Source organism: Peromyscus leucopus, chromosome 18 (assembly GCF_004664715.2).
Source record: "Peromyscus leucopus breed LL Stock chromosome 18, UCI_PerLeu_2.1, whole genome shotgun sequence".
Classification (NCBI taxonomy): Eukaryota; Metazoa; Chordata; class Mammalia; order Rodentia; family Cricetidae; genus Peromyscus; species Peromyscus leucopus.
Window position 1 is genome coordinate 22431044 of NC_051078.1, and position 12089 is coordinate 22443132.

Genomic DNA, 12089 nt, shown 5'->3' on the forward strand with positions numbered 1-12089 from the left:
CAAATGTGATGCTGAGCAGAGTTCGGGAAGCAGAGGGTTAATGAGTAAAGGGCAGATACTGATCAAAGAGTAGAAAGTTCCGTTTGCTAAGGAGAATAAATTCTGGTGATCATTACATAGCATCGTGGCTTATCCACAATGTAATTTTATTATATTGTGGGAAACCAAGAAACAAAGTGAAGATGATAATATAAGAAATGCCTTTTACTGCTACCGTAAAATTACATATTATTAACTGAAAACTTAATATATAATAACAATCAAAATCTGCTAGCCTCAGCCATCATTCAGGCTTGTAATGATTGGGTGTTTTAACAAATGTGGGAAGAGGTGAATGAGAACATCAGAAAAGAAACAAACAAATAAACCAGTAGGCAACAGATTCGGGCTTTGCTTTTTCTCAAACTATTTAATGAGAAGGATACAGTCATCCAAACCTCGTTCAGCCAAGTGAGGCGGTCTGGAGGAGTGACATCTTATCAGTGCCTGGGCACACTTTGGACTGATATAGATGGATGAGGAAGTTAGAATGACGGTCACAGGAAACCGGGACCAGCAACCAATCTAAACCAGGGAGATAGCTCACAGTTGAGATCCTATAAAGAAAGCTCCATAACTTCAAAGACATGGGAGATGATGAAGGAAAAAAACAAAACAAAACAAAAACCAAACCAAACAAAAAAACCCAAGGAGGGGGGGTGGTAAAATGCTTTCGGTTGTTTTGTTACATTTATAGAAATTAAAAGTTGAATAAAAGCCAACATTAACACAATCCCTTTGATAAACAAAAATTTAACCAAAGGTACCTTTTGTCCAAGATTTTTATCAGATGAGCAGAAGTAGAAAGAGGAGAATAGAAGGGCAGTTAGAGAAAGAGCGAGACAGCCAAAGGGGGGAATTGGGAGGGAGGGAGGGAGGGAGGGAGGGAGGGGGAGAGAGAGAGAGAGAGAGAGAGAGAGAGAGAGAGAGAGAGAGAGAGAGAGAGAGAGAGACTTCACAATTAAAAATTTAATTGATTGACTAATTATAGCAACAGTAATAACAGAAGTAGCTTCTGTTAACATTTTATTTAAGAAGAAATTGAGACATGAAGAAACTAAATAACGTTGCCAAAGGCCCTGAACAAAAAATGGGATCATCTGGGACTTGTAAGCTGTATGCCTCCCAAGGCACTGACCTTGAAGTCTGTGCTACCTGGCCAGGTGTGGTTCTGTGCACAAGGAGGATGACCTTGAGTCACTGCCGTGCTGTTTGCATTCTGTATGCAGAATCAATGTAAGGAATACTCCAGTGATTTCCTCATTTAAATCTGTGCTCTCCCACAGCCCTGTGCTGGTCTCCTCCTGTGCTTTCTGCTTTCTGGTCTGCTGTCTGCAGATCACTGGAGTCAGGACACTCTGAGTCACTACTGCTTGCGGCTTGGTACATGTTATCAATCAGGGTGGTCTGTTTTCTATTGCGTTACAGAATTCTCAAACCTTGAGTTCTGTTTATAAGGCTGTGCTTATAGCATCAGAAGGCGAACACAGGGCATCCAGTTCTGAGAAGACACTAGTAGGTTCAATGGAGAGGCAGGCAGGGGATTGATTTTCTATGACTCAGGTAATAGGGAAAAGAGTCAATGTGTCCAGGAGGAAGAGTTTGCTGTGGTGGACATAGGTGACCGAAGAAGGTTGTAGAATTGTAGAGATTGATGTTATATTATATATTATATTATAGAGTTGTAGAGACTGTTGATGGAAGTCATTGAAAATCAACAACATTGTTTTAAGTGACTTTTCTCAACTTGTTTAACTCCAAATCATTTCACAGCTCTTATAAACTATCTTGGTTTCTCTGAACATTTATAGCTGAACTCTCTCCCTTGTTTATCTACAACATGTCAGAAACTATGCCGTGTTATTCAAAGAAAATACATAAATAGATAATTGTCAGAAGGCAAAATTAAAAACAGAATGTAAAGGTTGTACCTGAAATTGTCTCAATAACCCTGTGTGTAAATTCTTCATGGTTGTCGTGTTATTTTCTTATAATGCAAAGGGTGTGTTGTCATTGCTGGATGTGGGCAAAGACTTTAGTATCTTGCTCAAATCATTATGCAATGAAGTTCAGAGTGGTTTTATTGGCTAAGATGTATTTGTGACTGTGTTTAGGACTCAGTGTTGGAAATGGCTGATTTTAGTAAACAGTAGGATTGTACATGTCACCTTAGAAACTGATATAAGATCATTAATAATATTTTAATTGTAGTGAAGGTACATGAACATAGTCTGGAAACATGGTGTAAATTCACTGGGAGGCTCTTTAAAAAGCATTAGGCTTGATTTTTAAAATAGATTTGTATTTATTCTTGAGAATTTCCTGCATGTATATGATGTATTTTGATCATATACACCATCTCTAACTCCTCCTGGATCCTTCCCCTGTGTCCAATTTCCAACTTCACATCCTCTTTTAAAAATATACTTCCTTTCTTCTTTTGTTTTTAAATAACTCACCAAGTATAACACAAATTACTAAATGGTCTTGTAATAAAAAACCTGCTACTGGATACTGGTGTAAATGCTGAAAGATCAGAGAGACAAAGGAACAAGCCACTGCCACTAGTCTTATCTCTAGGACTCCTCAGCCTGAAAAGCCTCAGTCGACAGGCCCCTAGCTGAATGAGCTTCTTCAGCCACAAAGCTTCTAGTTCCCTCTTCTTCATGTCTTATATACCTTTTCCTACCCAGCCATTAAAGGTGTGTGTATTTTCCAAGTACTGGGATTAAAGGTGTGTGCCACCACTGCTTGGCCGATTCTCTCCTAGACTGAGTCAATCTCAGGTAGTCCAAGGTGGCTTTGAACTCACAGAGATCCAGACAGATATCTGCCTCCTGAATGCTAGCAGTAAAGGTGTGTGCCACCACTGCCTGGCCTCTATGTTTAATCTAGTGGCTTGCTCTGTCCTCTGATCTTCAGGCACATTTTATTAGGGTACACAAGATATCACCACAACCAAGTCTAATCAGTGCTGCCTATACATGCGTAGATGTAAGGCCATCCACCTGAATGTCGTCAACCTACCTGGGGCCACAATCCTAAGGAAGGAAGACTGTCCCTGGTCTAGTATCTATCAACTGTTAATAACTCCTCTTTTAGGGGTGGGGCCATGTAAACACCTTCCCACTCTGCTCAGGGACAGAATGGTGACTGGCTTGATCTTGTGCAGGTAACTCATGACCTCTTATGATTCCGTGAATGCAATGGTCCCTCCATGTGCAAAAGACACTGTTTCCCCCAGTCCTCCTCAGTCATCATATTTTTACATGGATGGATGACAAGCATCTATTTATGCTGGTGTAATGAGACATATATATATATATATGTATGTATATATATATGTATATATATATATATATATTCAGTGAGAAGGAATATCTGTCTAGCTGTCCAACCTTGAGGATGAACATCCTTAAGGATGCTTCAAGTCCTTAAGCCACTGTTGTGTATGCATCTTCATTTTGATTTATACATTTATATTTATTTTTAGGCTAGCATCAAAGTAATGAGTTTCATCCAGGCAAGGCATACAAATGTGTGCTGAATTATGTTACACTATGTATTAGTCACCTATTAATATAATATATATACTTATATAAATCTACATACTTACAAATTGGAGTATATTTTCCTCTTTGAGGTTTCTATCACTCTTTCTCTTAAGTTCTTTTTAGGAAGTCAGTACAGAATTTTGGTGTAATTTCCTCTAATTCTCTTGGACTTGGCTTGACACTGTGCATAGTAAACACTAGTTACAAGGACAGAACCTCCTGGTACCTGTGTTGTGGAGAATTTCTCACTGCTGCTGCTGAGCTCTACCTTGGCATGGGGACAGTCATTCCAACCCCATCTCTGCTCAGGACATTCAAGTATTTCACTGATTCCTGGAAGCTCTTCTCTCATAATCTATGTGTCCCCAGCTGCTCCAGGTGACCAATTCCAGATGATATCAGTGGAGGGAACAGCACTGAATCCTTCCCTTTCCTAGTCTTTATGATGGAAAATTGGATCCTCAGTTTCCTTCTTGGAAGGCATCTTATTCCTCTAATCTGGTTAACCCCTTTCCCCTTACCTGACTTGAGTCCTTTAAAGGGGAAAAACCCTATTCTTACATTCATTGCATATTTTTTTCTTTCTTACTTAGGGTGGGCTGAGAGGGTAAAATTGTGCTTGAGGTAAAAATGAGAAAAGGGGAAGGTGTGATCAAATGTGACATGATAAATCTTTTAGGACGTGATCCACCACACCCACAGTAACACCGAATATAATCCACAAGGCAAAAATATACACACACCTGTACAAAGTAGATAGTCGGTCATGATGTAACTATATATTATGATTCATAAGAAATGTTTCAAGTTTTATTATGCTCAGTTATATTAAGAACACCAGTTGCACAGAAATTGGGTTATATAAAATAGTAATTTTAAAGTATGGACATATTTATCATTTATATACTTATTTTTCTAAGCTGAAGTTTGCAAAAAGATTACTCTGAGGAGTTTCATGTCTGGGTCTAGGCATCTTGTTTCCTCTTTATTTTAGACTCACCTTACTGGTGATAATTTAAAATTTCCCAAACAAGAAAATATTGGATATTGTGTCTTTGAATTCTTTTTTTCCCCATGCAATACAATTGGAAGAGTGTCATAGCATGATACTATTTAGTACAGACAAATGTCTTTAAGATTTTATTTATGATAACCATTTAGTGTGTGCATGTATATGTGCATGTGCGTGTGTCCCTGCGCGCGCGCACGCGTGTGTATGTGTGTGTGTGTGCGCGCACGCGCGCGCGGCGCGCATGCAAACACATGTATATGCACATGCTGTATGTCACCACAGTACTTATGCGGAACTCAGAAGACAGCCTTCATAAGTTGGGTTCTCTCTTCCACCATGGATTCTACGGGTCAAACCTAGGCTATCAGGCTGGTGTAGAAACCATTTACCTGCTGAGCCATCTCAGAGGCTCTGATGCAGATAAACTTCATGTGTTTATTGAGGATGTCAATATCCTTGGACTGGAAGGAAACCTAGACAAATTTCTTATTAGAGGAGAGAAAATTCGAAGACTAAATGATTAAGTCATTTTCCACCGAGTTTTATTTTCTATGTATAAAAAAATTTGATGCATGCACCCATGTACATATTTACAGACATAAATGTACATATACATTTGTATTTCTATAGTGTAAATTGTACATTTTAAATATGCATACTATACACTAAGTTGTTTATATTTTTAAAATAGTTGTTAATTTATCAGTGAAAAAATTTTAATTGCAGCATATTTATGGAGTATTTTTATCTTTAAAAAATGTAAAGTTCCATGCTAATCTATAATTATCTTACCTGTAACTTCACCAGGACTTGGCGAAGGACCATACATGCTGGCAAGCTATGGGCAGAGTGGCCTTGTTCTGGGTGCCAACGTGACCAGTAGAAGCGTTTTCTCTTTGCCGAGAAGTAGTGATCGTGGTAATTTATTTTTTATTTTTATGATCACTCCGGGCCTTTTCAAAGAGAAGACATCCTGTAAGTATAATTGAGAATGTTAATTTAGTTTTTCACTTACACTTTTTCATGAACCATTCCCCAAGTATTAATTGGATATTTCATGTGCTCTGACATTTTCTAAATTCCCCAAAGAATATAAAACAAAATTTTGGCATATAAAATGGATGTTTTATAGATAAAATAATTTGTGTATTTATTGGTATTGCTATGTTAGAACTGTGGGTGTTTGAGGATTTTTTTTTTTAATTAAGTAACTCACTGTTTAAATGTTTACAGCATAGCATTAACCACAGAACTTACTTGGAAAAAATTTAAAAGACAGTCAGTTCATTCCTTATACTAAAAGGACTTTAATACCAGTGTTGGGGATTTAGCTCAGTGGTAGAGTACTTGACTAGCAAGTGCAAGGCCCTGGGTTTGGTCCTCAGCTGGGTGGGGGGAGGGACTTTAATACCAGGTTACAGCGAAAGGGAAGGATCAGATGAGCTGAGTATGAGGTATACATATCGGAGTGTAGACAATCACCGAGATGGCATTTGTGTCTTAGTACACCGCCTCTGTCTGGTCTCAGGTGTTGAAACTGCCTTCATTCATTGGCTGTACTAGCAGCCTGTGTCCTAGGCTTGGATCTCCCTGGCACCTATTCTTACAGGTGGGTGTGCCCCCTTCTGGCCAGTGATGCCAGGCTACATTTTCATTGTAGTCTACCCAGAACCATGCACAGCTTCTTCTACAAGCTCAAGGGAAAAAAAATGTGAAATGAATGAATCTGATAAAATATGCACTTTGCTGAGAAAACTTTCCCAATTCTCCAGTTTGAATAAATATCTTCTTTCTTGTGAAATCAACTCTGTTCTGCAAGCATCTATCAGCCTCAAGTTTTCATTTACGTTAGTTGCAACTGTTTTCCTTTGTACAAAAAATTATTTTATTTTGTTTTGCATCTTTGTTGTCTCAGTCATGATATTTGAAAGTTTTAAGGACAAACATAAATGTCTTTGGTAACATGGCATTTGATAGACTTCTTGATTTTATAATTTATAGTGACTATTGTTCTTGAAAGATACAGATAATTTTTTTAAATTAAGTCAATATCTTAATAAAAGTGTTTATATCAGGAGTCTTACATATATAAGGGACAATTTCAAAGCAAATTGATGATTTACAATCATACTATCAAATGCTTTGGAAATCCTGTTTACTCATTAGCTATTTTGTCATCTTTTGAGAAATAGACGATACTATTGCATAAATAACATTTTCTCAATGGAGCAAAAATTCATTATGAGAATCATTTTTTTCCTTAAGTTCTCATTGATATGGAAGTACAGTTGGTTACAAGGTTAAATTAGTGCATATTTTTGTTTCCTCACTCTTTTCCATCACACAGTTTAGTGGTTTGTAGGTTTTATATGTGAAAATATTATAGCCTATAAGTATAGCTAGCTATTATTTTTGCATATTCCTTCATATGCATAATATGAATAGGGCATAATAGATAAATTAAAACCTAGAACCTGTCAGAGATTGGTTTGGGGAGGTATTCACTGCATTTCAAGCATTGCCTTTTCTCTTTAAAAATCTCATAATTCGTGTCTGATGTGCCTGAGATGGGCATTCATTTTGCGTGGTGGTGTGTTGAATATTTTCAGCATTATCAATACACATTGTGATGCCTGTGCATGTGCTCTACCTTTCCCTGAGACTCTAAGTCATCAAGACACTCTGTTTTACAGCATTGGCTCTTGTTTCCTTGGAATCTGCTGAAAGGCCAAATTACTTTCTCTACGTCCACGACAATGACACTCTTGGCTTGTCACTGTGGCAGGCAAACCCAGCATTTCGTCAGAGAGCAACGTTTTTCCACCATCAAGGGCTTTGGATTCCTGGTTATAGTGCATTTGAATTATACAGCAAGAAAGGCTTCTTCATCGTTTTCACGGATTCTAGTGTCAAAGCATTGAAATATGATGATTCGGAAGAATTCAAGCAGTCAAGCAGCTTCAGCATAGAAGGTGTGCTTCCTGAGAGCTCCGTAGAGAGAGTACAGATGCTTATGCCATGCAGACCTTGTCAGATGCTCACGTTAAGTATCTGAGTAGACTTATGTGATGCTAGCCTTCTACCTCTCAAGCTACTCAGCTAAACAGGAGGCATAATGCTGATTTTTATCTACAATGGTAAATGCATAGGTATAAATGGCTTAGAATAACTTAAAATAACTTTAATACTGTTTCTCCAAATATTATTAATAGTACTTATTGGGCTTTTGCATCAAAATCCACTCACATCTCATGAAATGGTCCAGCGTTTGGATCTACTTTTTTCATATAAAACAGCTTCCTATAAAATCTAATTCTTAGACTTGAAGACAGCACATTTATCTCTGTCTTCTGAATCCAAGAGTGCCTCGATTCACTGACCTCTGGAAAGTTTCCTTAGTTTTGCAGAAGCCTGATCTGATTTCTAAGAAAGTTCCTTTGCAGTCTACAGCTGAGGAGACCTGTGTGAGAGAGCAATCTTCTCTTTCTACAGCTGAAGTCATGCTCTGTTGTCAAAACCCAGTAGCTTGATTTCCATCTAAAGTCTCCAAACCCTGCTCCATTTTAAACAATCCTCTGAAGGAGTTCAATATTGCTAATCATTTGCCTTTTCTACTGTTAATGATTTTCTTAAAAGTTCTTTAAGGGGTGGATTTCAGAAAACCTGAATTGTACTTGAAAAGCATTGCTTAGCATAAATCCCCGAGTTCAAAGGTTTTGAGTATGGCAGGAGGTTTTGTTTAAATGCAGCTGCGAGTGTTCTTATTTTAGCAAGGGACTCAAAGCAAGGCTATAAGGCTATAGGAGTCCCAATGCTTCCAGTACTTGTTTTCTTAGATCTAGTACAATGAGACAGAAAGGGTCAGGACAAGCAACATTATCATTTTCCTGGAGGTGGTAAAAATCCACTGAAGCTTAGCATTCACCTTAAGCTAGTGCCCTGATCCCCATCTCCCATGCTCAGGAGAGCAGCTCAGGGCAGGTGATGTCTTGTCTCTACATACTCCAGAGGCACTTCAGCAGCAGGAGGAGCAGGGCATGGCAGTGTTTTGGACTCCGGGTACCACTGACATCCCTAAGCACAGAATTTTCAGGACACACTGGCTTAGCAAGATAGGCCTGGGTTAATCTCAATAGTTCTCCTCTATATGTGCATAGTACACCCCCATAGCATTCTATAGTTACTGTAAGAAGCACAAGCGGGACTCTAAATGTTGGGGATAGCCAAGGCCATCTGGGGACATTTCCTTCCCTTCTTGTTTCTTGAGAGAAAGTACTGACATGCCTGCATAATGTTCTTGTAGAGTGGTATGATTATTTTACTTGACTGTATATAAAGCTGAACTCAATAGGCCTCTATTTCCCCTCTAATCCAGAAGTCTGCTCTCCAAGAGCCAGAGCTAGCAACCTCACTCAAGGTCCAGCAAAGGACAGTCAATGACATTATGTGAGACATTGACTGCTGTAATGGTTTCATTCACTGAGAACCTTTACTGGTCTCCTCTGGTCCTAAAGCCAGTCCTCTTTCTGGACCCATGAACTAGGAACTCTAGCTTAGCTCTGTATACACAAAGAATCCTTCTGAAACAGCTTGTTTTCTTACCACACTTGAGAATTAAAGTCTTCAGGGATGCAGATTCAGGATGTAGATTTAAATGATCTCTTATGTAGAGAAAATTTTGAGCTGTGCCAGAAGGACTTCTCCATGATGTGGGAAAGAGAATATAGTGCCAGAGTTTGTAGGAGAAAAGTCTTTAACCACATGACATAGAACTGCAGAATTTATCTTTCAATCACACTGATTTGCTCTTTTGTATTCAAGCAATACTTACTAGGTATGAAACAATGTTCTGTGGGAAGGACAGTGTTAAAACATGCTCCCAAGAGTTTTGGTCTTGAGATGTGCATTTGGTCTTACCATTTTTCTTATTGAGTCTGGGAAGGTGCTAGGATATTATAATGAAGGCATGTTTCATTTTAGATTGCAAGTAATATTACTCATGAGAGTTGTACAAGGATAAAATAGATTTAAAATTACGTTGTAAAAAGTAAAGTTCCCAATTACTAAGATTGGAAAATCACTGAAAATGTAACTAAACATTAGAGAAAGGAGAACTTTAAACTCTTTGGAGGCTAGATCTTCATTTAGTCATTCTACCCAAGTGCCAAATCTTCTGGTCATCAGGGAATTATAATGCTTCAATCAGACAGCTTTATCTTTTTACAAAACACTATGATGAAAGAGGGATCAAACATCACACAGGTTCCAACTGTAAGTTATTAGATTTCAAGATGTGTGTTTCAATGCACGTAATCTCAGCTTCCTCTTATTTTCTCAGAAATCCAGGCAGTGGTGCCTTACAGGAGGATGTGTGAGTGGAGATATCAACCTTGTGCTACTCCTTGTTTTAAAACATGCAGTGACCCCGAAGCCTTAGCCTGTGCGTTCCTTCCACCGTAAGTGACATTGGTGCATAAACCTGCAAATTCTAGTGTCTACAGGTTCTGTCCTGGGTGACCTTTGTGTCCAGTTGAAATGCATCCATTGTTAAAGAAAATGTGTTTGTTCTATCTGCTAACCTATGGGTTGATGTAATTTTAACCTTAACTAGGTATTGAAGATCTATTATGTGTAAGTAATTCTGCTTGCTACTAGGTAAGATTGTGAAGAGGACAAGAGCTTGACCTCATGTGGTCTACACATGAGTAGAAGCAGAGAATAACAAAAAGTGTATAGGATGGGTTGTGTGACTGTGTTGTTAGATAGTGCTGTGTGTTATAGATAAAATAATGGAAGGAAGGAAAGAGAGGGGGGTTCAATTGATAGTGAGGGAGGAAGACACCTAGAAGGTGTGATCTTTTCAGAGATCTGAAGGAAGCCAGGAAACTGGCTCTGTGGGTATCCGCGGAAGAGACTTTTAATCTGTGAGAGATGCATGGATCCTGTGGTGGGAACAGGTTTGGTGTCCTTGAAGGTCGGCAAAGTTGTGTGGGTAAAGTGAAAAGTGAGCAGACGTGAAAGAAGCAGGAGCCAAGGCTAGAGAACCACTGTGGCAAGCAAGCCTGTCGTAAGGACTTGGTTGTTTACAGTGAGACTGGTAACCCTGGCATATTTTGCACAAAGACATGACAAGATGCGCTTATGATTCAACTACATGCTCCTTGGACGTTGAACTGAAATGGACTGTTGTGGGTGGAACAGGCAAGGGCAGAATTTGCCAGTTAAGAGTTTGCTTAGACGGGATTTGGCTGGGCTGGCATCCTCAGAGGTCATGTAATCAGATTCTGGAGGTGTTTCAAACTTAGAATGTGCTGATAGAGTCAGTATGATTGACAGGTGGAAGAGAAGTTGAGCGCCCCAGCGTGACCCCAGCTTGACTGAAGCTGGATGAATTGGCCTCTTTCACAGTCTTCTTGCCAAGTGTAGTTCTTACCCCAAAGGGGTAAAAGATACTTTATTCTTTATCCAAGTCCAAGCGCCCAAGGCTTCAGAACATGGATTCCAGCTACCCCAAATATCACGGATCAATGTGGAAAGGGTTCTATGATGGTTTTATACAAAAGAACAAAAGAAAGACATAAATCAAGGCATTTTTTTTTTCAAATACACTAAAGAGTACATGGGGTAGGCAGATTACAGGAAAGTGGAAAATATCTGCTATGGGCTTGGGCTGCTGTCTGATGTCATTGTGAGCTTTTGGGTCAGTGGGCGCTAACATGATCTCTTAAGTTAGGACCTTCCCAGAGATTTTACTTAATAGTTGTAAGGATGTGAGGTCAGACACACAGATGAGCAGTGGATGGCTATTAAGGGGAAGCGAAAGATAGTTCAAGAGAACCAGGCTCCGGACCTGCAAACTTCCAGCCCTCCTCCATCAAACAGTTTTAACTTGCCATCCACCACTAGCCTTGTAGAACCTTGAACATACGTGTGGCTTTTTCAGGGAACTTCAGCTCACAATACTGAAAACTAGACAACTATTGGAAAGTTCAAATCATTGAACGCCATGGAAGACTATACTGCCCTTTGATGAGATAAGGAAAATGTAGGGGAGAGAAATTGACTTCTAAGGGTATTCAACTGAAGACTGAAAATTCTTCATAGGGTTTAGTACCCTGGACGTGAGGAAGAAACAAGATGGAAGCAGGAAGTGTCAGCCGCTTTCATAAACAGGGATTTTGCTGTGAAGGAGAAAGGGGAAATGGGCCCATAGTGGGAGGGAATATTTTGAAGTCATTTTATATTAAAGATCTAGGAGTTTCTTCTCAGAATTATTATTGCTATTTTGGTATTATGAAATGCCCCAGGCATGTGACTAAGTGAGACCTAGGCCATCTTAGGAGCTCTCAGTCTTCCCAAAGGAAACAGACTCAAAAGCAGGGCAACAGTCTGGCAAGAGCTAGAGAAGCGACCAAAATCACGGACACATTCAGGTGGCATTCCTCAGGGCTGTTGAATAGCTAATCTCATTATTCCTCCCCCTT

The 12089-nt window shown here is 39.2% G+C and overlaps 1 protein-coding gene across 3 annotated transcripts in view; it reads left to right on the forward strand.

Moving 5' to 3' along the window:
- Positions 1-12089, forward strand: part of Otogl (otogelin like) — a 146168-nt gene that overhangs the window by 97481 nt on the left and 36598 nt on the right. For all 3 annotated transcript variants that reach the window (XM_028873093.2, XM_028873094.2, XM_037196783.1), the window contains exons 32-34: positions 5413-5580; positions 7299-7577; positions 9944-10061. In XM_028873093.2, coding sequence (XP_028728926.2) covers positions 5413-5580; positions 7299-7577; positions 9944-10061 — 565 coding nt within the window. The remainder of the gene's footprint in view (positions 1-5412; positions 5581-7298; positions 7578-9943; positions 10062-12089) is intronic.